This window comes from Erpetoichthys calabaricus, chromosome 8 (assembly GCF_900747795.2).
Source record: "Erpetoichthys calabaricus chromosome 8, fErpCal1.3, whole genome shotgun sequence".
Lineage (NCBI taxonomy): Eukaryota > Metazoa > Chordata > Cladistia > Polypteriformes > Polypteridae > Erpetoichthys > Erpetoichthys calabaricus.
The window spans coordinates 76683108-76711069 of NC_041401.2; the positions used below are offsets into that span (position 1 = coordinate 76683108).

At 37.3% G+C, this 27962-nt stretch overlaps 2 protein-coding genes across 2 annotated transcripts in view; one reads left to right on the forward strand and one right to left on the reverse strand.

The window, feature by feature from the left end:
• cct6a (chaperonin containing TCP1, subunit 6A (zeta 1)) overlaps nt 1-27962 on the forward strand; it is a 679017-nt gene that overhangs the window by 50851 nt on the left and 600204 nt on the right. The window lies entirely within an intron of this gene.
• On the reverse strand, nt 444-27718 carry phkg1b (phosphorylase kinase, gamma 1b (muscle)). The gene is made up of 10 exons (XM_028806839.2): nt 27542-27718; nt 20865-20957; nt 19953-20128; nt 19799-19853; nt 12173-12238; nt 11182-11345; nt 9883-9973; nt 8878-9031; nt 3125-3250; nt 444-1214 (listed from the first exon to the last, which is right to left on the reverse strand). The coding sequence occupies exons 2-10, from the start codon at nt 20945-20947 to the stop codon at nt 972-974; spliced, it is 1158 nt and encodes a 385-aa protein (XP_028662672.1). The 5' UTR covers nt 20948-20957; nt 27542-27718; the 3' UTR covers nt 444-971.

Sequence of the window (27962 nt, forward strand, 5' to 3'; positions counted from 1 at the left end):
TCTGCATTTTCAATGACTTATTAGGTTTTATACAGTATTAAACATTATAAGAAAAGTGGAAACATGTAGCCAATGTTTTCCTTTGGTTGCTTTTAGGTCTTCAGAATGCTCATTTACCAGATAAACTATCTATCTAAACCAATTTTGATTGTTTACCTAATTAGACTTACTTTAGCATATCACCAGCAGAAAATGTGGGATATTACCTGCAGCTGCCTAGGCAGTGAAGTCTTTACATTATCAGAGAGCAAATCCTAGGACTGTTGAATACAAAAAGCTCACATGGCTGCCATGTATTGCATTTTCAGTAATGAACAATATAAAATGTCAAAATTACCAGTTTTATTTTCTTTTGATGTTGAAGGGTCAATAAAAAAAAAAGTAAATTGGAAGATCTGTATATTTTATTCTTTTCTATTGATAGGAGAGAATAACACTTATTGTTTAATATAGTTTATAACCTTTTGATACAAAGGGGGCATTGTTTTAGGTTTCCTCACTGATGAATGTGCACAAAAGTATTCACAATACAATGTTTTTCTTTAAAATACACATTTTTAACATCCCTCTTAAACTAAAATTTTAGGTACCTGAAAACCATATCTACTGTACATAAAAAATAAACTGGTATAATCACAAGCTTATGACTTACAATAAATAACATTTCCAGTAATTTCTTTGTTGATTTTCACCCATTTCTTTTTTACCAGTACTATTAATATTTCCTGGTTTCTAAAAATGCATTTCTACACAAGTATACTGTTTGAGCAGTTAACCATATCTACAGAACAACTTTGAAATCTGTAGCGTGCATGATTCTCTGGCCCCCATGCTGATGCTCTTGTTTCTCCATTATGAACACTACAAATGAGTGTTCTGGGAAAAATTCATTATTTCTGTTTTTTTTTTTTTTTGCCTCAAGTACATTTTTTTTTCTATAATCAGCCTAGTTGTTAAAATTTAAGCAAGCCTTAAGCTTCTCCTGTCAGGGACAATAATATAGTTTTTGGTGTGTTTTCAAACAAGGCTGCTCTGTTTTGTGCCTGTCCTTTCTTCACCCAGTGTCCATAAATTCTAAAAGCGCAGGCATCAATCATCTTACGAATTGTCTTCATTGCATAGGGATCTCTCATTACAATCTCCTTAGTGACTGGCTTCACTCGTCGGTAGTGGTAGTATATTTTCACAGATGCAAGGACAGTTGTACAGATAACCTAAAAGCAGAGAAGATATGATCAGTTGTATGTTAAAATGTTAACATCTAAGAACTCATGGCTGCTGTTTTTTGTATACTCATAACAATCTTCTGCACGTGATAGATTTCAGTAAGTTTAACAGTGTAGTGTCTAGGATCCTTTCAGTAAATGTGCAAATTTAGCTCACATATAAACCAGTTTTGTGGATTTACTCTTTGAAGAAAAATATTTTGCCTTTTATTCTGATGTCTGTATATAGCTCTCTAGTTTTCCTTTGAATGTTAGGATAACTTGCACCTCTAATTTAGCCCAGTGTGAGTTACCGTGTGTGTCTATGTGAAGGTGCCCAGCACTCAGTGTTGTTAGAATATGTGCCGACTACTGCAACCTGGAAGTGGATGAACAAGTTAGAAATTGCATGGAGGCATATATACGGTTTATATACTGTGTGCTAATGCATACAACTTCCTAAACAATTTAATTCATTAAAAAGTTGAGAACACATATGCATTAATGAGACCACATCTAGGGTAATCTGTACAGCTTTTGTCACTATCAAAAAAAATGCACTGCACGTTTGAAGAGAAGAGTAACCTAGTGCGATAATGTAATAAGGTGTCTACTTTCAAAGGTTATCGGGGTTAATTCTTAGTAAACCACATACTTGAGACACCAGTGAAAATTTATCAGAAGTTCATTCACAATGGAATCCAGGAAGCATGCATTCATACAAAGAGTTTTGAGAGTCTGGAACATATAATTGAATCGGAAACCTTGAATACTTCGAAAAAGTATCTTAATGAAATATCGGGACAACTTAGCTCTTAACTGACCCAACAAGGTCGACAGACCAAATGATATTTATTTCTTAAGCCTCTTAACTCCTGTTAATATACCCAAGTCTCCTATGTGTTTTAAAGTCGGATATCACTTTTTTTCTCTCTACTTGTTATTTTAAAGTATTTAACTGTTTCCAAGATAACATTTATATTTTGTTTTACATGGAACTGTTGAAAGTAACAAAATATTAATGCACAACTACTTTAAACTCCTGTCTTTAAGGCCAATAGTAAGTGACATTACTTCATATTCACTCCTGTGTGAGAATGAAAGAGGATGGCTAAAAACATAATTTGCTGAAAAAAAGTTGGTGCCATCTGGTGACACCAGGGACCATTGCACTCCTAAATCTTATTCCTCTCAGCTACTTCACTGCCTCTGTGGTTTTTGCATCTTCTCCCTGTGTATGTGTGTGGCATATTGGTGGTGTTTCACTTCAAAATCCCAAAGACATGCACACTAAGTTAAGTGTGAGACGAAGCGCATTTACTATAATGGACTCCCCAACCATCCGAGGTTGGATACTGATTAGTGTGCAATATTTTCAGAATAAGCTCTGGATTCTTGTGATTTAGGATTTGGATTAAGTCAGATAAGTAAATATATTGACTACTGATTTTTCTTGAGGGTGTCATTCTTGAAGATGAGATTGAAACGTTTTGTGGACTTTGAGTTCAACTGCCAGAAGCTGGTCATGTTTTTAGTTTGTTAACAGTTAAAAAGGTCAAATCGTTAAGATTCATTAAGTAGGCAATGCATACATTAACATTTCTTCTAGTACCTTTTAGATTTGTTGAAAACAACACACCTTTGTATAAGAACTGTCCAGCAATGCCCAAATTCTCTGTGTGAGTACATACTTGTAATTCCATTTTCATTTATATTGTACTCAATTACAAGTACCTAATTCTGGATCCCTCTTGGCCAAATGACTACAGAATTAACAATGTAATTCTTCTGAGAGATAAGAATGAGCACAAAGCAAAAAAAATTAGCAATGTTCTGTTGGAAAGCTATCATCCACCATGACCAGCCTTTGCTTGATTATTTATGTGTATAATTGAATCTTGTTTTTTTTTTTTTTTTACCTTAAACTTCCTGTATGGGCTGAAGTGCCGTACCTCCTGCACCACATACTGTTGAAAAAATGGGTGGGCCAAAGCTTCAGATGCTGTGCATCTCTTTTTAGGGTCTATGACCAGCATACGGGAGATCTGCAGAAGAGCACATAAAAATCTGAGTGATACAATATATATTAGTCAGTAGGGTATTTGTCAAATTGTGTAACAACATTCCTGTTTTAAAGGTATATGCTCATATTAAGAAAGCTTCATCAAACTTTCAGTATTTCTATAGAAAAGAACTTGCTCCAAAATTTTTACAATGATTATGGTATTGTTGCTAAGCTTGTAAAAATCTAGTATATGGGATTACATATATAAAAGTACAGCTCCAAAATTAATAATAATACATTTTATTTATATAGCGCCTTTCCCATGCTCAAGGCACTTACAGAATATAAGAAAGAATGGCAGGGTATTGTACAAACCAGATAAATAAATAAAGAAGATTATGACAGTGAATTCAGAGGAAAAAAAACAGACAACATAATTGATGGTCTAGCACACACACATACAGGTTACATGAGCATCTTGACATAGAGGTAAACTGAAAGAAGGGTAATAAAGTCAAGTGGAGCTATAAGCCTTCCTGAACAGATGAGTTTTGAGTTGTTTTTAAAAGAATTCATGGAGTCGGCTGATCTAATTAATTTTGGTAGGTCATTCCAGAGTCTGGGTGCTATACAGCTGAAGGCCTTTGTCACCCATGGAGTGTAGATTAGTGTGGGGTACAACAAGATTGCCAGAATCAGAGGACCTTAGTGGGCGGGCAGGCACATAGTGATGGAGAAGGTCACTGATGTAGTTTGGCACGAGGTTATTTAAGGCTTTGTAGGTTATTAGTAGGGTTTTATATTTGATTCTGTAAGACACAGGGAACCAGTGAAGACGGAGCAGGATGGGTCTGATGTGTTCGCTGCTGCTAGCTCAAGTAAGGACTCTTGCAGCTGAGTTTTGAATAAGCTGGAGCTGTGATATGAGATTAGAAGGGGCACCTGCCAGTAGGGAATTACAATAGTCAATGCGGGATGTGATAAAAGCATGGACAAGTTTCTCAGCATTAGAGAAGGAGAGGAAGGAGCAAACATGGGATATGTTACGGAGGTGAAAGTAAGAAAGTTTCTTAATGTGATTTTATGTGGGCGGAATAAGAGAGGGAGGAATTAAAAATGATACCAAGATTCTTTACAGTAGAGGCAGGTCTGATGAGATCACCGCCAAGATGGACTGGGAAGGAGTTCATTTTATTAAGTTGCATTTTAGTCCCAATTTGCAGGAGTTCAGTTTTGTTGCAATTTAATTTTAAAGAGTTCTACTCCATCCAGGTTTTAATTTCACTAAGGCAGGTTGTGAGCTGAGAAAGCTCTGATGAAGTTTCACTTTTAACACTGAAGTAGAGTTGAGTATCATCTGCATAAAAATGATAACCCAGTCCACAGCTACGGATAATATGGCCAAGGGGAAGCCTCTAAATACAGAAGAGAAGAGGGCCGAGGACAGAGCCCTGAGGGACTCCTTGTGTGACTGGCGCTGAGCTAGATCTGCTGTTGCCAAGACTAACAAACTCTTGCCTATCAGTCAGATAGGACTTAAACCACTGGAGGGCAATGCCAGAGATACCCAGCATATTCTGCATTCTGGACAGTAGAATGCAATGTCTGACAGTGTCAAATGCTGCACTGAGGTCTAACAGAATTAATATGCTGGTTTGTCCAGAGTCTGCTGCCATAAGCAAATCATTGGTTACCCGTAGCAGAGCAGTTTCACAGCTGTGCTGCGCCCTGAAACCAGACTGAAAGGTTCCATCAAGTTATTAGAGGTTAAGTAATTGGTGAGTTGGGAAGCTACAACACGCTCGAGAACTTTTGACAGGAAAGGTAAGTGGGAAATAGGCCGGAAATTGTTAAGATTGTCAGCATCAAGACCAGACTTTTTTAACATTGGGGTTACAGAAGCAATTTTAAAAGTGAGCGGCACAGCGCCAGTGTCAATGGATGAGTTTATTATTGTTTTAACAGTCAGGATTATGGCATGAAGGCAGGATTTAAGTAGTATGCTGGGGATGGGGTCCAGTACACAAGTAGGCGGCCTTGTCTTACAAAGCAGGTTATTAACAAACGCAGATGTGACTGGTGAGCACTTAGAGAAGGAGATGGATGCAGTGGGAAAACAGGGAGAGATATAAACAGATGATGTACTTATGTTAGTTGAATTATTTAGATCTTTAATTTTGTTACAGAAAAATTAGTTGAATAATTTAGATCTTTAATTTTGTTACGGAAAAAGTGGAGGAATTCCTCATAGACTTCAGTAGAAGAAGTAGTTGGGCCAGATGCAGGTTCGAGTAGTTTATTAACTACAGAGAACAAAACCCTTGGGTTATCGTGGCCATTTTCTATTATTCTGCCATAATGGGTGTTCTTGGCAGAAGTTAGTGCTTCTCTGTAAGCTCTTTGGTGGTCAGAGAAAGCCTGGATGCGCACAGTGCAAAAATTATGCAGTTTTGGATGGTGATCCATAGCCTCACTGAGGTTTATAAAAGCAAAAGATAAACGGGTTAAAAGAGTAACACAACATTATGAAACATGTTCTGTTTTGTGTATTGTGTTGCATTTACCCCACTTTTGGCACTAATTGCATGCCCAACCTACCTGGAAAGGGGTCTCTTTCTGAATTGACTTCCCCCAAGATTTCTTCCATTTTTTTCCCTACATGGGTATTTTTTGGGAATATTTTCTTGTCTTCTTAGGGAGTCAAGGCTGGGGAATGTCAAAAAACTGGGCCCTTTTAAAGCCCATTGCAACACTCCTTGTGTGATTTTGGGCTATACAAGAAATAAGTTGTTATTTATCCAAGTTAAGGTTGTGGGAGATGGAGCATATACTGGAACCAAAAAAAAGTAAATTTTCTACTAGTTCTACCAAGAAAAATGGGAAAGAAACACTCCGGAAACAATGTGCAAAACTGGTACATACAATCAGGTCCATAAATATTTGGACAGTGACACAAGTTTCATAATTTTGGCTCTCTGTGCCACTACAATAGGTTTGAAATAAAACAATCATTATGTGATTGTGTAGACTTTCAGATTTAATTTTAAGGGGTTTACCAAAAATATCGTATGAGCCGTGACAGGCATTTTTATACATGGTCCCCCTATTTTTAGGGGCTCAAAAGTATTTGAACAATTGACTGAAAAGCTGTTCCATAGCCAGGTGGGAGCAGTTCCTTTATTTCATTAACTATTAAGCAGGTAAAGGGTCTGGGATTAATTCCAAGTGTGGAATTTGCATTTGGAAGTTGTAACTGTGAACTCCCAATATGAGGTCCAAAGAGCTGTCCATGCAAGTAAAAACAATCTATCATTACGCTGAGAAAACAAAACAATCCCTTTTAGAGAGATATCAGAAACGCAAGGAGTGGTCAAATAAACCATTTGGAACATTCTTAAACAGAAGGAACGCACTAGTGAAATCGGCAACACCAGAATGCCTGGAAAACCACAGAAAACAAATGTGCTGGATGATTGCAGAATTCTTTCCTTATTGAAGAAGAACCCCTTCACAACATTAGGCCAAACCAAGACCTCATAAAAGTAGAGAGAGTACACCTCAAGCATAGGAAGGACCAATTAGACTTTGCCAGAAAACATTTTTTAAAAGCCAATTCTGTAACAGTTTTCTTTGAATAAAGAAAACTAAGATCAATATATACCAGAATGATGGAAAGAGAAGAGTACAGTATGGAGAAAAGAAGAAACAGTTCATGATCCAATGAATACCACATCATCTGTGAAACATGGCAGAGGCAGTGTTATGGCATGGGCATACCTGACTGCCAATGTAAGTTGGTCACTACAGTTTATTGATTATATGACTGGTAGGAGAAATAGCAGGATGGATTCTGAAGTGTATAGGGCTATACTATCTGCTCAGATTCAGCCAAAAGTTGCAAAACTGAACGGAAGACGCTTCACAGTACAGATGGACAATGAGCCAAAACATACTATGAAAGCAAACAAAGTGCATTTCAACACAAAGTAATGGCATATTCTTCAAAGGCCAAGTCAATCAACTGACTTCAACCCAATTCTACTTGCATTTCATTTGCTGAAGACAAAACTAATGGCTGAAAACCACACTAACAAGCAGCAACTGAAGTATCAGTAGGGTGGAGATGGCCAAGGGTTCCAGACTTCAGGCAGTCATTCACTATAAAGGATTTTCAACCAAATATTGAAAATGATTGTTATATTTATAAATATGTTAGTTTGTCCAAATACTTTTGAGCCCCTGAAAATTGGGTGGACCATGTATTAAAATGTCTGTCGTTCCTAAACAGTTAATACAATACTTTTGGTAAGTCACTTGTATTAAAGGTAAAAGTCTATACTTTAATCACATAATGATTGCTTTATTACAAATCCATTGTGGTGGCGTACAGAGCCAAAATTATTTCACTGTCCAAATACTTATGGACCTGACTGAACTTAGCCCAAACGAATTAAAGCTGTTATTGCAGCAAAAGGGTTCTCGACAAAGTATTAATGTCTAGGGCTTGAATACTTATGCAAACACTAACTTTTGAGTTTTTCTTCAGTTGAATATCTACAGAAAATGGTTTATTTTGACTTTGGAAATGTATTGTTAAGAGTATAAGAGTTCACATTAAAATACTGAATCGATAAATATATGTGCAAATCTTTCTGATGACTTCCAAGGGGATTGAATACATTTGCACACCACTGTATATAATTTGATTGATTCGGAGGTACTGGACCTACATACTTAACGACCCAGTGAAACTCTCACGTATTGAAATAGATTTTTCTTTTTACTTATTTTTGCCTCACATGAAACATTTGAGTTTGGCTCCATAGCATTCTCTGTACTTCACAAGAGAGGTAAAATAGGAGATGCTGGTATTTTCTAGAAAGTTAATATTTTGCTACTGAAAGAAGGTTGTTGAAGAGGTGAATGACACCTTTGTAGCCAATGAACAAATATTGAGCAAAAGTGTTTATTTTTTTGCAGTGCAATCTGAAATTATAGTCAGATTGATATTAGAAGTAATATAATACCTATAAAAATAATAAGTAACAACAACATTTATTTATATAGCACATTTTTATACAAATAATGTAGCTCAAAGTGCTTTTTCTGCTTAACCACACCATGCTCTTTTTAGAAGATTAAATTCCAACACTGAAATAGGTTTTCCTGCATGACGTAGAATAATTCTCTGTAAAATCTTCTAGTCATGTTCCTGACCCAGTCCCAACAGGATATTTTAAAGAGGTCTAGGATGTGCTAGTTAATAGTGAACTTGTCATTAGATGCCGGGGTCTTTCCAGATTGTCTATAGACTGCAGTAGTTGCTTAATCTTGAATCCTCTGTACTTGACAACTTTAGACCCATTTTTAACCTGCCTTTTTAAAGTAAAATTCTAGAAAAAGTGGTTTTCCGCAGTTAAAGAACTATTTAAAAATAAACACAGGCAAGCTAAACATATACTTATGTAGTGCAATCTTTCATTGTCTTAGTATTTCCAGAGTGGACGCTGGGGAAGGGATTTACTGGTTTGAGTAGGGCTGCAGTTCTCAAACTGTGTATTTCCAGAGAGTATTCTCTCCTTGCAGATATGCTTATTACCTGTATTACTAATCAATAGTATGTCAAGCCAAATTAATAACTACCTTGGCGCAACAGAGGAGACTCACCAAATCTTTGACTGTATCTGATCTATCATCCCATTCTGGAGACCCAAATTCATAGTTGCCAGCAAGTATCATCCTGAGCATAAACATCTGCTTTCTGTGCCAGAATGGAGGTGAACCAGCTAATAAGGTGTACATTATCACCCCAGAGCTCCATCTGTGGAGACAAAATATTTAGGCGAGTATGATGACTGAGAGGCATTGATAACGTTTATTGAACAACTTGTATTATTTTACACTTTATTTACTTAATTGGCTATGTCACATCAATATACCTCAAACTTCTGCCAGTGTTCCTTTTCATTTTTGATTTTTTTTATTTTGATTTCATATGTTTCATGGTTGAACTTGCTACTACTAAAGATATCAGTAGTTGTATCTGTATTGTTCTATATCCATAGGTTCATAGGGTGGGTATTGTCACATGTTTAGTGACATTCTTACTTGCATGTGTAAATCAACATGAAATTCTGCATGATAATTGCTAATCATTGCTTTCAGTACAAGTTATATCTTTGTTTGAGAAATGGGTATTTTATGAACAATACTGAATGTGCTGTATGTTAACAATTGAAAGTATTATTTTTATAGGCTCTATCAAGCCTAATAAATGTCTAAAGAAGGAGTTGGCTATCTTTTAGATGATGAATGGCAGTCATTGGGTCAAGTAGGAAAAATTAATTTTTGTCAGTTGTAGGTAAAATGAAAAAAAAAGGAAATATGGGTAGTTTCAGACTACAGGGACTGTAAAGAATTAGGAAATGCCCACAGATTGCCCCATTGACTATGCTGTCTAGTTGACTGATAGGGAGGAGGTATCTGGCAGTGGCTGGTTCGCACCTCAGTTCCTGGATGGTTATTATCCTGACAGACTGTCAACACTAGTAGGTGACATATGCTTTTATATTATTTTATAACTAGTATTTTCATAGTGTGCTGTGGACACCTTCTCTTTTAAACAGGTTTCTGGGAAAACTTGAACTTGCATTTATCATGAACTGTACTCACAGATCTATTTCTTTCCCATATCCCTGATGATTTTCATCCATGGAGCACTGGATTATTTCAGGAGCAAGATACCCTGGAGTGCCACATATTTCTGTAAAGTACAAGAAACATTTAACAGTACAGGTGGCAACCTGGACCAGAATTTTCAGAAACAAATGTCTACTCTGTAATGAACAGTTGAATTAGCAGTACTATATATTCTGGGGGAACATTTATTGCATTAATATTAAAAAAAGGACTATTTACTTTTCTCCACATGGTCTGAAAAGTAACTATAACTATTAAATATATTAATACCTTAATAGTGTCACTTTCATGCTTATTGTTTAATGTAAGAAACTCTTTGTTCTAATTATGTACTTTATACTTCTTCAGATATTGCTGGGACTCTGAAAAGAAAAAAGCACGTGGAAGGGTCAATTTTATTTTGTGTTCAAACAGTACAAAATCATATTTTCGGCACTACTTCTCAGCCCGCACCTCCTTCCCTTACTACAGTATTTCTCAACCATATTGGTCTTGTGAACCGGTTTTGCCTCTTTAAGTTCATTGACAGCCCACTAGCAGCAATTGTAAACTGTCCTCTTGGTGAAACCAGCGTGATTGAGGATCCCCCTTGGTGAAACAAGCTCACTTAGAAATGGGAAGCATTGTGCAGCAAAGTCGATGGCTTAGACGACTCTCTTGTGAACCAATGATGACAACCTGTGAATTAGTGGTGGCAACCTGAGTTGCAACACAGTTGTTGACAAACTTTGACTTATGCAAAATATGATTTCTGCTGGTAATGCCTTTCACAGCCAATGATATCCATCTGTCCATCCATTATCAATTACTGTTTAGTCAGGGTCATGGAGCACCCAAGCCTAACTCAGTTTCTGCCTTGCTCCTGACAATACAAAGGTTGGATGGGATGCTAACCCACTCATGTATACACTCACATTCACTCACATTTCAGAGTTGCCAAACAACCTAATACATACATCCTTGAGATGTGGGGACTACTAAATGGAGTACACTGAAAAAATCCCAAGAGAACATGCAGACTCATCACAAATTGTGCCTGAGTTGACCCTAGCATAAAATGCATAGTTTATCAGCCATGGTAAGTACAGTGCATAGGTCATAATTTTTTACAGTATCTGAAGTGTTCTAGTTTAAAATAATTACCAATGTAATGTGTGCTTGCTCATTTACATCTAATTTGTTGCTTAGATGGGTTCCATACACCACCACAATGAGTAAAATGTCAAAGGATGAGTATTTCATTAACAGAGATTATGGTAGGTGAAGATTTACCTTTCAGCTTTTCATCATGATCAATCTGACAGGAGAAGCCAAAGTCAGTTAGCTTGATATTTCTATCATCATCTAGTAGGATGTTCTCTGGCTTCAGGTCCCTGTGGACGATATTCTGGGAATGCAGGAACTGAACCACTTCCAGCAGAGCACGCATTATCTTCCTATTAATTAGAAAATGAGAGTTGCATATTATGGGGAATCTAGTGGTGAGCCTTGCACTTGAGTTTATGTTACAGCTTATTATTTCAGCTCAGCCTCCGATTTCAAGTGCACTTTTTCTATAAAAGTTAACCTGCAAACTTTGACTAGAATGGATTTGTACATGGGGATCAATACATACAGTATATGGCATGAGTCAGAAATTTGTAGATTTCATATAGATTTTATGCATTTTGCAGATATATAAGCTCAGGTGATAGCAGGCATTGTTAGCAAGGCAGAAGAAGAAGAGCCCTTGAGAAAAATAACTTGCAAATGCTACACAGCTAGGGTAGTCTTATCTGTATTGATACCTGTTGATGTTTTAATAAAAACTCCTGATAAAAGAGTCAAACATTTAATCTGCAAAACAGTTTTGGTCATGACGAAACAACTACAAAAAAAAACTTGTAAACTGCTCAAGTTTAGGAAAAGCAGTCAAATGAAATGCTTTCTGAAAGGTTTAGTGGTGACAATGTAAAATAATACCAATGGCACCAGTTGTAGGCTGTGATTTTCCTTTGGCGTATCTGGTCACATTTGAAAGTATTCAAGGTTTTCTTTGCTTGTTTGATCATGTGTACATGAGGATACTGGACATAAGGTATTCTGTTCCAGCATGGCACTCCATTTTCAGTGGTTTCTGGTTTGTACTGTTTACAAGACATATAAGTAAAATTGTTTTGAAAAAAAGTTAAAGCAAGGCTGTCACCTAAGTTTTGTGTTTCTTGATGGAGTTGTTCTATGCTTGGCATACTTTCCTTTCTATAAAAATGAGTTATTTACTAACCTTGTTTCTTTCTCACTTAAGGTAACTTGTTCTGTAAGATAATCAAAGAGCTCGCCCTTCTTCATCCTGTAATTTAAATGGAAATCAAATTCTATAATTTTTTAGAAAAAGGTGACATGTATTCATTGCAATTTGTTTACCAAATATAGGTGATGCTAGAGTTTACCAATAGCCACCTCTATGCAGGAGCTTAATCTGTTAAACTTTGCATGATACATGTTATATAAGAAAGCAATACTTTTAAGTATCTCTACTCCCTGGAACTGATGGTATCAAAAGTCCAAATGTATTATTCACATTTCCAGGCTTTAAGTTTACACATAGATTCTAAAACACAACACCCGCTCTTCTGCAGCTGCTTTAACATTCAGTTTTAAGGCCAATGTTGTCCATTAAACAGTCAATATTATTTTTGGCTGTTTTGCTAAATTAGTATTCCTTATTGTTTTAACCTTACTGGCACCTGAAGCCACATTTCTACTGCTGTCAGTCCCTCCTGATTAGTGGCATCTATACATCAGGGGTGAGTTGGGAACTGCGCCCTCCACTACCACTCCCCTACCCCGATTGCACTGTTATGCAAAAATTTAAATGAGCAGTAAATTTATCACAGCACATTGATTGTTAATATGTTTATTAGCTAAGCAGACTTAGTCAACAAAATATTTTTTTCAGCTTCTGTGGAATGGAATTTGTTTAGTTAGTGGCATCACTAGCGTGTTTCAATGTTGCTTTGTCATGCCTTTAGACCCCACAGTTTTGGCATAACTTTGCACTTATGAAGCAGTCTGAACTTTTTAAATTCCACCCCGGGGCTTGAAAGATAGAGCCATTTCATGCAACTTTTGTTTGAATTTTCCATGACACAATTTAAAGGCTGCAGTAACTTGTACATCTTACTGCACTGGAACACCTATCATCAGTATTATCATTAATCACATTGATTATTTAAGTACAATATGACTTAACTTTTGAACTAGTGATCTAAAACTGGAAATGAAACAGTTGGGACCACACATTCTTGGTTAAAAATTGTGGTTGTGTTGAGTGTTCACTGTTATGTATTAGGTGAACAATGTGCCATTTACTGAATGAATAATCTCTTATATGTCTGCTTTCAATGTTAAGTGTATGAAGTGTTGAAATATATTTTAATACTGTTCTTTGGTAGTTGTACTGTATGACAAAATAACAAGTTCATATATCTTCATTTTTGTGGTTTTATGGCAGTATTTGGTCGACATTTTATCATCCCTGATGTTGCCGACCGACATGATCTTCCTTAGCTCCTTCAATGTAGTTCCAGTAATCTTTTTTTCTGTTGTGTTCATTGCCTGTTTTATGCTTCATCCAGGGTCTCGTCTTTGGTGCAAGTGTGTTTTCTTTTCATTTAACCATTTTTGTTGTCTATATTTTATTTTTTGAATAGTGTGTTATTTATTCATTATTGTACATTTCTGAAATTATTTTAATACATGTTATAGTTTTGTGTGTTTTTTTCCCCCGTCTTCTTTATGACAAGCATAAAGTGGTGGAGCCACCTAATGTTGTAGCTTAGGAATTGTCTCTGGCCATACTTAAGGAGAAGTAGCTATTCTTCTTATGGCTTCTTTGACATTGGGATTTTCAACTGTTCTTTGGCTTAATATCTTTCACATTTGTAACTTTGGATTTCTGAATATTTTGAACTTCTAGCCTTGCTGTAAGGTACTGTGCTTTGGCTTTCAGATTGGTTTTGTTCACTTTCATGTTTGCCTTTTTCTTCCCCTTTTTTGTTTATGTCTGTCCTTGCTTTATGTGCTCTAGTTTTGAAACCTTAATAAATCTTTTCATATTAAAAATACTTTGCTTTATTTATATGGGTCTGAGCCTTTATGGTTTCCCTCTTCCTCTTTTTGCAAATGTTTTTATTTTTTAAATCTGCCACATTTTTGGGTCTTTGTTTTTTTAGGTCTGCGCTGTTTTTGAGATTATCTAGAGTGGGTAGTTTGTAACAACCTGTATATTCATGCCACTGACTTCATCTCACAGAAGCAACAGAACTGCACCCATTTTTCTTGACTCTGTGAGCTGATCCAATCCACTATGGTTCCCAAGATTTGCCAGCATTCATGTACCTATTTATCCAATGGAATCGTAAATATTGTTCCTACTTGTTCTCTCTCTGTCTCCCTCGTTCTATCGCTCTTGTTCCTTCTCACACAAATTGTATTTACACATGTTGAACAATCCTTTTATGCTTGCCATCTCAAGATGGCTCCCTGCTTCTTATAGTCTGCAGATTCAATGTTACACCAGAATTGTCTTCCCAAAAAACGACACTGCTCCTGATTGCTCTAAAAATCCCAGGTTAGCTAGCCGTACCTGACACAATGTATAGTAGACCAGAATTTGCACTCCAGGCCAAGTGAGATGGTTGAGGCTTAGCAGAGGAACTGCCCTGGAAACCTGGCCCATTAAGTGTTAATCAAAGCTTGAGGGAACAGAGACAATGGGGACTGCTAGAGATAGAGAACCTACAGTGAAACTGTGAGAACCTACAGTTTCAGCCCCAACAGAGGGCCACTCCTGACGTCAAAAATATTTCCATGGTCTGACCTGAAAGTAACCTCACGATGGCATTTACAGATCACCTATTGCTAAGGCAATTGAAGTTTAGGGTGGAGAGAAGAATTGGGGGATTGCTTGCTGGCAAGAGGAAGTTAAGGCAGGATGAGATGAAAAAGAGCATTTGAGAGGTGGGTAAGTGGGTGAGCCATCTCACCTGACAGATCATGGTTCAGAGCTGTTAAGACCAGCGGAGCAGCAGGTTTTGCTTGTCTTTTTTAATTTGAGCTCTTGTCTTTTTTATCCCTAATTTGTGTGTGTGCTTAATAGAAGTAAACACGCCTGTTTTGATGCATCTTATATTCTAAGGGTAAGTGACCCCTGACATTTCCTCACACCATTTCAATATACAGCTTGTAAGTTAAAATAGTACAGCTTAATAAGTTTGGAATTGTGTATAATAATGTCCCCCAAAAAGCACCCAGCAGGGGACTTGAAGAAGAAATACTGACCTATTAACAAGTGGCATTAACAGTTAGCTGAGGAGTTAATATGAGCCTCTGGCCCTTTAAAGTAGAACTGGCTATAAAAGGTGCACGGTTACTGAGACCACTGCAAGAGTGCTGGAGACTGGTGGCTTCAGCATTTCATATAGTTATGGAATCAGTTCCAAAAATGGCTGGGAACCAATATATGGACACCCTGTACCGGAGTTAAACAAGTCTAGAAGTCAGGATGTAATCTGAGGCAGTTAGAATAAAGCAGATGGAGAGATCTGAAGTTTTTCATAGGCCTACGTGGATAAGTCACTCCACTACTCAGTCTCAGACTGAACTGTTTTGCATCATGAATGAATGGAAAAATTAGGATTTTCTTTATTTGATATTTCATGCTCCTAGCTCTAATACTTCTTCGTATGTATTTAGTAATTAAAATGAACAAAACATCAGTATGTATATACTCCAGTTTCATCTAACCTTGTGCTTTGGGTCAGAGTATCATACAGGTGCCCTCATTAAAGTGAACATACAAACTGACTCTATACTTTTACAATATGAATGTATCTGTAAACAGGACATGAGGAGAACAGCTTTAAAGTGTAATGTTTCTTATATGTGTGTTTTCACACAAAATGGAAGGTGAATAATATAAAGAAAGAAATAAACACAATAGAAATGCCCTTCTGAGTTTATGCCAGTCACCTCCAACATAATTTGGCTTGTCAGTACAGTACATTACTACCAGTAGATAAATAGACTAAATAGTTGTTTTGATTAAATGGACCTAATTCCCCTCCTGCACCTAACCACTATTTCATATTATATAAAACTCAAATGAAGGAGAAAGTTAATTAAAAAAAATCAATTTTATTAATAAATAAAGGTGCTCTACTAGGGCTGTTTTGATAAAAGAAGAAAGAGGACAGAATTAGTGAATGATCAGCTTCCTTAGTCCATAAAGTTATCACATTCTGATTAACCACAAAGGAAACCTTGCATGTGTCATTACACAAAATGATTTGTGGGACTTGGGGGACACAATATAGTGAAATACACCACATCTCATAAATTCACCTATTTTTCCCCCACATAGTCTGATTAAATGTTGCTGGGGCTGGTGCTTATCCCACCAGTACTGAACAACAGGCAGCAACTTATCCTAGGCTGGGCACTAGTGCTTCTGCTGGATACACTTGTATACATACCCATGCTAACTGATATGTCCAGTTTAAACCCACAAGTACACCTAACATGCATGTCTTTGGGAGTGTGAAAAGAAAACTGGAATGCATGGAGAGAATGTGCAAACTCCATACAGACAATAACCATGCAGGCCATGATTTGAAGCTAAGGCTTTGAAACTGGGACTGCCAGTGCTGTGCTGTGCTGTGCACAAATTAGAAATATTTTTACTCATAATCTGAGAGCCTTAACAGCCTACATCCTAATAAGTGAACATGCTACATGATTAATTTGTGGTCTGTTGCAAAAATGAATTAGGGTGGGTTATAATATTCTTGAATATATAGGAAAACAAATTAAGGAGACATCCCTAGCTAAAGTGACATTTATTATAAAACCTACAACACATGTATATTTAATTCAATGATTGTATTGACTGTTATTGGATGCCTTTGTGTTTATATTCCAACAGCAGACCTGGAAGTTCCTGGAAAATTCACTGCTCTTTCTGAAATGCAATAACAGGCTGTTACACTGGAAACTGCTCCTACTTGAATGACAAGACAGACACCACATGTAAATATAGATTTAGGATTGTGCTAACAGGCTTTCTCCAGAACTTTGGAAATCTGATCTGCTCCCTCTCTGCTGGCTGGACAACACCAACCAGTGTCGCTATTTCTGTATGGCAAGAGCTGGAGTGGCCCAGTAGACCTGCATCATGTGATGCTGTAGTTATGTAAGGTCACCAGCACATTACAGCAAACCTGTATATGACACCTGCTACTGGCACTGGGGAAAGATGATTCCTACTCCTCATTTCCATTATCCTGCGTGACATTTTCATCTTTCATTCCCAGTGTCTAAATATCATTCTGCTGTAATAAGACCTGGCCATGAAAGACGCACAAGATGGGAGTACTGAGGGACAACACAAAGAAGGCATCTCTGAAAAGAAACTGTGCTGAGACAGCAACGCAACACATTACAAAGACTCCTCAAAGTTGGTTTGCTTACATGTTTTCTATGGCTTGGATTAACCTCCATTTTTATTTGGTTAAATTGACCAATGTGTGCCTATCATAGTATAATCTTTGTTTCATCTTAACTGTAACAAACTTCAAACATAGGTCACTGAACAAGTTAATTTTATTTTGTGCTGAATTTTCTGCTGTTAACAATTTTGTGTCTCTATGTCACATGACAGATGGGTGTTAGAGAATGAACTTGTATTGTCTGTAGGTGTTTCCTGTGTGATATGTTCTGTGTCAATGATATTTCTGGAAAAAAATACACAGCTCAGGAAAATATAAACTGTAAGAAATATATTTACAGATATTGAGCCTTCTTCTGAAACTTGTATCCTGAAACAGAGCACATCAAAGGCGTTGGGGGTGCCGTCCTCTCACGGAGTCAGAATGGCGGTAAGGTCAGATCTTTCCCATACTTTTCATATTTCTTAAATAATGGCCATGTCACTGCCTTATTAAAGACAGAAACTAACGGTGCCTCTCTGTGCTTGCTGTAGTCCTTCTGCTGTATGATGTGTTTTAACTTGGTCTGCGGTGTAAACTTTAATATTGGTGTTACACAAATTCCTGTTTAGTTATTTGCAGTGCATCTTTATCCATTACTTATCCAACATCTTTTTTGGCTGTAAAGTGAAGAATATTGGGGATGGTGAGATGTAAGAATTACTGACTGAACATGTCCTAGGGACGCAAGGTGTACTGTGCATTCACTAAGTATTCATTATTTTCACATTTTGCTCTATTGTAGCCTTGTGCCAAAATCATTTATATTCATTGTTTTCCACCAGCTCAAACAACATTCAATTCCCAAGAATGACAAGGCATACACAGGATTTTAGAAATTCTTTTGCTAATTTATTAAAAGTAAAAAAACTGAAATATCACACTGACAGAAGTATTCAGTCACACCCTTTTCTCCAAGCTAAGTTAAAGCACCTTTGTCAGCAGTTACAGCTTGGAGTCTTCTTGGGTTTGATGAGACAAGCTTTACACAGATCCTGTCAAGCTCTGTCAATTTGGATAGAGACCGTTGGTGGACAGTTATTTTCAGGTCTGTCCAGAGATGTTCAACTAGGTTTAAGCCTGGGTTCTGCTTTGATAACTCAAGAACATTCCAATAGTTGTTCCTAAGCCACTCTGGTGGCTATGCTTTGTGGTTAATGTCATTGCCCTGTTGGAAGGTAAAGCTTTGGCTCAGTCTGAGGTCCAGAGCGCTCTGGAGCAGGTTTTCATTAAGGATATGTTTGCACTTTGCTTGGTTCAGCCCTCCCTTAACACTGACTAGTCTCCTACTTCCTGACACTGGAAAATAACCACACCACATGATGCTGCCACCACAGGAATTTACAGTCATAATGGTATTGCACAGGTGATAAATGATGCCTGGGTTACTCCAGACATGATGTTTACCTTGGTTTAATCAGACCACAGAATCTTGTTTTTCACAGTTTGAGAGTCATTTATGTGTAGTTTTGCCAACTCCAAGTAGGTTTCCATGTGTCTGGCCACTTAATTATTAAGACCAGATTAGTGGAGTGTTGCAGTGATGGTTATCCTTCTGGAAGTTTCTCCTATCTCCACACAGGTTCCCTGAAACTCAGCCAGAGTAACTATCTTGGTCATCTCTCTCTTGCCATGGCCCTTCTCCCACAAATATTTAGTATTAGCTAGGTGACCAACTCTAGGAAAAATTGTTGTTTCTAACTTCTTCCAGTTTTAGAATTTTTAAGGCAGTTGTGCTCTTGGGAACCTTTAATGCTGCAGGAATATTTTTGCTGCCTTCCCCAGATGTACCTTGACACAATCCTGCCTATAAGCTTTGCAGACAATTCCTTTCAACCTCATGGCTTGGTTTTTACTCTGATGCACATTGTCAGCTGTGGGACCTTCTACAGACATGTGTGTGACTTTCTTCAATCATGTCCAAATGAGGTGGAGAAACATCTCTACAATAATCAATAGAATGGGATGCACCTGAGCCAGATTTCAAGTGCCACAGCAAATGATATGTTGATGTGACATTTCAGTTTCTTTATTTTTAATACATTTGCAAAAATGTGTAAAATCTTGTTTATACTTTGTCACTCAGAGGTATTGAGTGATGACTGAAGTAGAGGAAAAATGAATTAAAATGATTTTAGCACAAGACTACAGGCAGCATAGCAAAATATGAAGATCTGAAGGGATATGAATACTTTTTGAATCCATATATGTGAAAGATGTTTTATCTCTGTTTTTATCTTGCCTCGCCTTTGTTTAATCTTTTTATGTTGCACTTTGAGATTTACTGCTAATGTAAAGTGCCCCTATAAATAAAATGCATTATTATTATTATTATTATTATTAAAAACAAGCAAAGTACTTACAAATCAAATACCAGGAAGAAGAAAGCCTTTGATTCAAAGTAATCAATAAGCTGAACTGGAAAACAACAAAAACAAGGAACAATAAGATGCATTCTTACCGTAATTTCTAATAATGTACACCCACAAGCAGAGTGCAGAGGCATTATTCACTTACTGATATTTTGCTCTCCACGCACCTTCTTCAAGATGTCTATTTCCTTAGCTGTTGACTCTTGGAGTTCCTGAATCTCTTGCTGGGTCAGCTTGTCTGATGTGATATCTATGATCTTTACAGCGTACTCATGGCCCGTTTGCTTGCTTATGCATCGGCGCACAACACTACTTACTCCTCTGAAATAAAAACATGTATTTATCATTATATCTCTCCAAGCAGAGCATTTTGTAAACTGTACAACTTTAATACAAAGGTGTATTAACCTTGAAAGTGGGTGTTGCATGGGTGAGTTAGACACAGTAGTGGTTCTAAGTGATTTTTGTTCCTTGCCATAGATATACTGGTTATGTATCTTTATGTATTTATTACATAGGTTGATGTCAAGAGTCTGAAGAAATTTAACATTGCACACTTTCTTAGTCATTTGCTTTACTCCTCTCTACAGCATGACCATACCATGGTATTTCTGGGCCTTTTGTTGAATTGAAATGAAGACAAACAAAAAGGTAAGGAAAAAAACAGTGTCAAATAAAAACAGATTTTTTTCAAAAAATACACTTATTTAGCAAATTTCAAAAAATACACTTATTTAGCAAATAGGTTGGCCTTAACAGTTTATTGTTTCTAATCCTCCAAAATGTGATAGACATGTACACCTGACTTGCTGATGCAACTCAAGTTGTGACGAGTGGGTTTTCATTAAATAATTGCTGACCTGGCGAGTTACATTATTTGAGGATTGCACAGAAGTAGCTTTAATGTTTGTCAGGTCATCCGCTAGATTGGTTTAGTCTAGTGACCAAGAAGGCTCATGCTGAGTAATTTGTCATGGGATGAACATTAAGACCCAAAACCTGAACCCACTGCCTGCTGTCAGATAAATAAAAGTGAAAACAAAGAAGTTGCCCTCACCTGCCGAGGATTTCCTTTGGGACATACTTGTCGTAGAACTCCTTGGCTCCTACCCAGTCTGGAATCTCTTCCTCTCGAGTCATTCTGCAAAAGCTGCAGGAGTCCCAATTTGTTTATATTCTGATGTCACAAACCTAACCAGTGAGACAATTAGATGTTAGCAAATAAAGCAGATTATTGTGCATATGGATTATAATTGAAGCAGACAAACCTTTCTTAGTGACATCAAAAAGCCAAAATGTACAAGGAGTTGATTAAATGTGATATTTGCCTTACTTAATGAAGAGGCTGCTGGAAGACATTCTAATTTGGAAATTTATTTCTATGAAAACTTGATGGGCTATAAAATAGTGAAAATGTGCTTCTGTATTCTATGTGGGTTTTCTCCTGGGTCCTTCAATATTCCTTACATGTTCCCAAAAATGTGCAGGTTAACTGGTGACTCTAAGTTAAACCCTGTGAAAGTGTGAGCATAGGTGGGCCCTCTGAGTGACTGGAGTTCTGTCTAGGATTGCTTCTTCCCTCAAACCTGTATTTCCCTCTGCAAACCTGAATTGGACTAGGCAGGTTTGAGATTGCTATTTTATACATTTAAATATGAGGGTAAATCAAAACTGAATGACAGTATGAAAGCTATGTGCTAACCAGAATGGATAAAAAGTGATGCAATACATGTCTGTGATTGCTTATGGGTAGTTTGACCATGCACAGTGCAGTGCTCTGTCGTTAATCTAGTTGAAGCCAAGGTCAAATGAACGTAGATGCTGCGCTGTGAGATTGCATTATTGTTGAACAATGTGCCCTAGTGAGGTTTCTTTGGGGAGAGCAAGTGAAACCTACTGACATTTACTGAACAATGCTGACTTATGCAGATCAGTAAACTCTTTGGGTACCCATCTTGTGCAAACTTTACGGTACCTCAAGTCATCATGCACAAGCTGATATCTAAATATGCAGCAACAGCAGACAATGTAATGTGTCTGTCTTCTCTGATGAAGGCATTCTCCATAACGATGCGGGGTTCTGTGCGTGATGTTTGACCACATCGAGCTTTGTCGGTTGCACTTGTTCTTCTTGCTTTATATCTTTGTACGTTTCATTGAGTCATGCTGTTTTCACTTCCATTCTGAGTCAGCATTCTTCTGTGAATTTCAGCAGGTTTCACTCCCTCTGCCCAGAGAAATCTCACTATGGCGTGTTGTTCAACAGTTGTGCAATCCTGCAGTGGAGCATCCATGTTCATTTGACCTTGACCACTGAACTGTGCTTGTTCAAACTATCCATTAGCCATTGTGAACATGTTGAATTGTGTCAGCTTCTATCCATTGCAGTTACTGCATAATTTTAAAATTTTTTTTATTGCATTTGCTTTATAACTTACCCTTGTACTTGGATGTACTCCGTCAACTTAAACAGTTCATTGTATTTCACTTTATGGTAACCTTCTAAAATTCTTCACAACTCCTAATACAGTATAGTAATCCTAGTACAGCACGTACTATAACAGTCTTAATACTTGAGAACTGTGTGACCTGCTTGGAGTCATTCCATGGATGGAGTGTATGTTTCAGATTCAAATCTAGTTGAGATACTACTTAAGTATTGTGAATGGCCGAAAATATCTTTTAAGAATTTTAGTTTGTAAAGATTGCTAAAAAAATTGCTAGTTTCCTATTAAATTTTAAAAAGTGATTTTCAAGGCATTCCAGTACAAAAAGTCTACAAATTACTCAAAAAATATAAGGCAAACATTTAACAATGACATAATGTATTGACTGATGTGGCATTACTTATGTTTTTTTTTTTAGCAATAATGGTTAGCCTGCAGATAGATTAACAAACTGTAAGAGACATTTCAGTTCAGAAGGTTGGTGGGCCAGTCCCACCGACCTTCTTATCAGCAGCACCCAGAACTAATTGATTCTCAATTTGTGTTCTGAACATTTGCCTAGAAATTCACCCATACTTTCTATGACAGGACATGGCGTTTAACACTTGTTCAGTTTTATGGTCCCTTTACGTGTTTTGCCTCAATATCAAAACTTGCACCAACTGTATGTGGTAAAATGCTCTTCCTAGACACATTTTACTTTTTTTACTTCCACGCTCAAAGTGCTTTACATTACAAAGATTATACTCCTTATATAAATATTTTGGTTGATATGAACACAGGTAAATTATATTGTGAGAAAGGAGTGGAAACAAATCCTTGACTGTCTGGTTTAAAGTCCAAAGTTGGAGTCATGTGGCTATGCTGCCCTTGCAAAGGTTAGATAAGGTTGATGTTTTCAACAGTGCCTTATTATGAGGATTTTTATTGACTCTGCCCTGTAAGTAAATGTTGGAGAATGGACATGATTGCTTGCGAGATTGCTCCTCTGTGTTGTACCTCCAGCATGCTTATTGACACCAGCAAGATATCACTTCATTTTAAGTCCTCACGCAGGTAGGCTGACTGTGGACTTGGGGCCACTCATTAAGAAAGAACCCTGCTTACCCAGTAAAGCTAAAGGGGACTCCCACAGTTCAGCTAGCTAGTGGACCACTGATTTCTAAATTGTAACTGTGAGGGTGTCATGTTATGTAGTGGCAAGCTCTGTGTTGTGCTAAGATAGAAAATATAGCACCACAACAGGAGAAGAAATGTTGTAAGGAGGCAAGCAAAGATCATAACCAGGAAGAGAAAAAATATGAGCACCAAACCCATTGGACAAATATCAAAACATCAAAGTCGAAAGGAAAGCTAAAATTTGTTACCACAGAACAGAGAAAAATGATCCAAATACACTGCAAGAATTAAAGGTTGTTATTCACAATTTCAAATAGAGACGTGACTTAAAAGATGTCCCTTTATCCTGTCACCTCAATGACGTCACAGGCTGTGCATGTCTGGGTTATTACCAAGGAAACCTCTAAACAAGTAGCAGCAGGCTCCATTACACAAATTAGCAATGAAAAAAATAAAAATATACAAATCTTGCAGATGTCTCAAAACCAAAATCCAGCATAAGAAACAGAATCCTTATATTTCAAAACCCCAATCTGTCACGATTGATACTTTTTGCTAGTTTTTTATTCATTTTCCTGTGGCTATTTTGGTCAGGGTTTGCACTCATTTTAAGGTTTTCCACCTCAGAGAGTGATTTTTTGATATTTTATTTTATCTCACTTCACTGAAATGTTGCTCATTTTTTCCGTGTTGATCTTGGATGCCGCCATGTTCAGACAGTTGTGATTTGTTGCCTTGAGAATGATTCCCAGAATTTCCCAGACCAGAAAAGACCAGAATGCAATAAATATGAAACACCATTATAACAATCTCTCTCTTTCAGCCTTGCTGTCTCTTGCTACACTCATGATATATACAGTACTAAAAAGCTATATGAAATGTTTATTTATATGTGTATATTGATATCTTAAATGGATGGAGAATTTTATTTGAATTGCAGTATGCAATAATAACAACTTTAACAACAGACGCATAACAGGAGAGGTTCTTTCTTGTTAGTTAATTTGGTATATACAGTTTATATATATATATATATCTACTCTACATATATAAAATCCTAAGCCTAAAAGTGCAACGATTTTGTGTGTTAAATCGGGCATATTTTAAAACCTACATATATATGTTTGGTATCATTCTTTTCAGGATTTATCAAACTTCAATGTGATGTTGTTAGATTTTCAGATTCTTATTCCGTTTTTAAATTATAAACTAAAAAATATCAAGAACTCATGTCCTGTGAGACGAGACTTTGTGCCAAAAGATTTAACCACACCCGGGGCCGGAAATAAAAGACAAACAGTGGGACAGCTGCTGTTCAGGCTTTTAAATGTTCGAAATGCTGTGCGAGATGCAGATCACACGGTATAGCAGCAGCAGCAGGGCAGAAGGTGATCGAGCAAAGAGGAGGTTAAAAATAAAAAACTGTATTTGTTTCCCATTGTATCACTGTTTAAGAGGGGGTTTTGGAGGAGCGACTGCGTCACAATGTGAGTGGCAGAGACGTGAAGTGGCCGGTGGGGTTGGTGAGTGAAGCGAGCAGGAGGGAACCCCCTAGTGTGTGTGTGTGTGTGTGTGTGTGTGTATATCTATCTATCTATCTATCTATCTATCTATCTATCTATCTATCTATCTATCTATCTTTTCCATTTTCAGAATGAGACCTATGAGGCAAACTAACTCATAAATTGTTAGCTTATTGTAAATTCACTGATCCTTGACAAAATCCCTCTCTGGCTAGTGATTTATACCTTCCCACCAAGTCATGTATGCATGAATGGGGTCTTTCCTCCTGCCAGTGTGTACTTTCTGTACTTGGGACGTCCCTGTGTGACCTGTGCTTCTGTTTGTTAGTTTCAGCACAACCATACCACACAACACAAATACAAAGCATTTCACATTTATTTGACTAGTCAAGATTTTCAAGCTGCCTTGTATGAATAGTTCAGGTTTTGCCTTTGCTGGGTAAAGACACTGGATTTTGAGTCTAAGCCTGTTTAAAATAAAAATCTCCTTTCTCTTTTAATCCATTCCATTGTAAATTTGTTGGGATGTTTGGCATTCCTATCTTTCTGGAGGATCCATTTCAATTTAGCATCATGCTAAAAGGAGGGAGTCTGATGTGTATCATGACGCTGGAGAATATCAACATGTTGCATGTTGGTTAGAATTTCAAAGTACTTTCTACATATGACAATAGTACTACTACTGTTACTACTACCACCACATTGTTTGAGTATAATCTTTCAATTACAGCTCCCTCAGTTATGTTAAATATAGGTATGTGTGAAGAAAAACAATCCCAAGCTACGACAATCCCACTACCATGTTTCATTCATATTCTAAACATGTAGAACACAACACAGGGTCACCCTGCCATCCCTACAGCACCATTGCATGGCACACTTATGCACACTAGATTGGCTTAGAATCATCAGTCAACCTAAGCTGCACATTTTTAGGATGTGAGAGAGAACCAGAGTACCCTGAGGAGACCACCACAGTTGATCATGAATTATAAAGTTATTTTAATAGTAGGCGCTGGTAGCCAAGCATGACATTTCCTGCTGTTGTTAAAAAGGTTCACTTTAGAGCACCATGTTCCAAAATTCCCATAATCATTCAGATGGTCCATCGTAAATTTAACCCCACCATTTTCAATGCTGAACTGCATTAATTGGATTCATGAATGAATGAACAAACAACTCTGTTTTTTTGAACAGTGATCTCAACAAGAGGGATGAACTCCCTGTGCTTGGGAGATATAGTTCATGTGACTGTGGGTGCAGGCTTTGTCAGACTGAGTTGGATATTTGATGAACATGCAAGTCCCTCATCTCAAATTCCATGACGGACTTACTTCAACCGAGTGTGGTGCAAAGCTGAGATATATATTGAGTGTAGTTCTCTGTGTAATCCGTCTTCATTGGGCACCAACCTTCAGCCAGCAGCTCAAGCACTTGTAGCAGTCTGTTTAGAATTGTTAGCAAGCCATGAGGCAAGTGACAAAACACATTTGCTGTCTACCCCACAGTATGGAAAGGTAGCCAGGAGAAACATGACGGCTTCCACAGGTGGTAGTGATATGCTGGCAATATTGATTTCCAACTTGTGATTTTTAAGCAAGAAAAAAAAACTTCATTTTTCATCTCCCTTATTTTTACTGTCTTTTAGATGGCAGTATTTGTGATAGTATATGTCAGCAGAGCACTTTCATACTATCTGATATTGGATAAAATAAAAGATACTGCATTTTAGATGGCTGTATATGCTGGCACTAACCCACAAGATCATGAGGACACAGCAGTCCCAGTGCCTGTTGCAACATCATTGTGCGTCATGGTTTAGTTTTCTTGTGGGGTGTCCGTCCTTGTGGAAGTTCAGTGTTGTCCATTTGTTCACATGACAGTTTGCTTGCTTTGTAATGTTACCTTGAGCACATGCAAGTGAGTAGGAGTATGTGTGTGGATTTGAATCAAACAATGCAATGCCCTGTCTCATGTTGGACCCTGTTTGAAACTTGTTACTGCCATGATAGACCCTTGCTTCTCAAAATCATGTGCTGTGAAAACCAGCTTTATAAAATCAATCAACACATGAAAGAGGTTTTGACTTCAAATAATGAAGTTAATCCTCCACTCTAAATTTACGCTGTATGAGAAAGTGTTTGTATGCCCTACAATGGACTAGTGCCCTATCTACTGGCTCCCTTCAACCCTAATGTGGAGAAGTGGGTTAGAAAATGGATAAATGAATGAAATAAATAGAAAGAAATCAATGTAGCCTTTGAAGAGCTGAGCGGCATCTGTTGACGTTTACTATGGTTCAGACGAAAGGCCACATTCACTAAGAATTTACTAACATTCATTAAAATTAAGGAGTGTTTTGAATTTTGTCACCAGTTCACTTCTGAAAAAATGAAAATTAAGTCACAATTTTTATAGCACGTAGTAAAACAGCAGAATAAAATATGCTTGCAAAATATTATTTTTAATAAAGAAATAATTAAAACATAAGTGATCATCAGAGCAGCAGCTTTTCCTGGGTGAGGACCTTTAACTGAATTAAGTTTACGGCTTGGAAGCAGCATGCTGACCTTTTGGAGCTGCCTCTGCCCCCTAGTTGAACTGACATTTAAAAATCAGTAGTATAAATAAATTTAAGGACTTACCATTCACTCTACAGGATACTTTCCATTTTCAGTTTAAATGATGCCTCGCATGAGAAATCGTACAAATGAAAAAAAAAGATTATTTAATTAAAAAAAGTCACCAGTTTTGCAAAGAGGCACACTGTATCCCGAGACGAGATTGAATTTAGCTCACACCTCAGCTAATGTTGGTCAGTCCGTACTGGCAGAGCTAAAATTAAAGTGCTATGCAGTAAGAGCCAAGGACAGCCTTTCGCAAGCACATGTGCAGACATTGCAGCCAAGCCCTACACAGCACAAGACAACTTGAGTGGAACCATTAATTCTGGATTGACAAAGCACCCCCTACTGGCCAGCAGCAGGTATGAATAATTATTTTTTTTTCTTGTCAGAAGTGAGCTTCTCCATTAAAACAGGAGGAAATTACAGATTCCATGACATT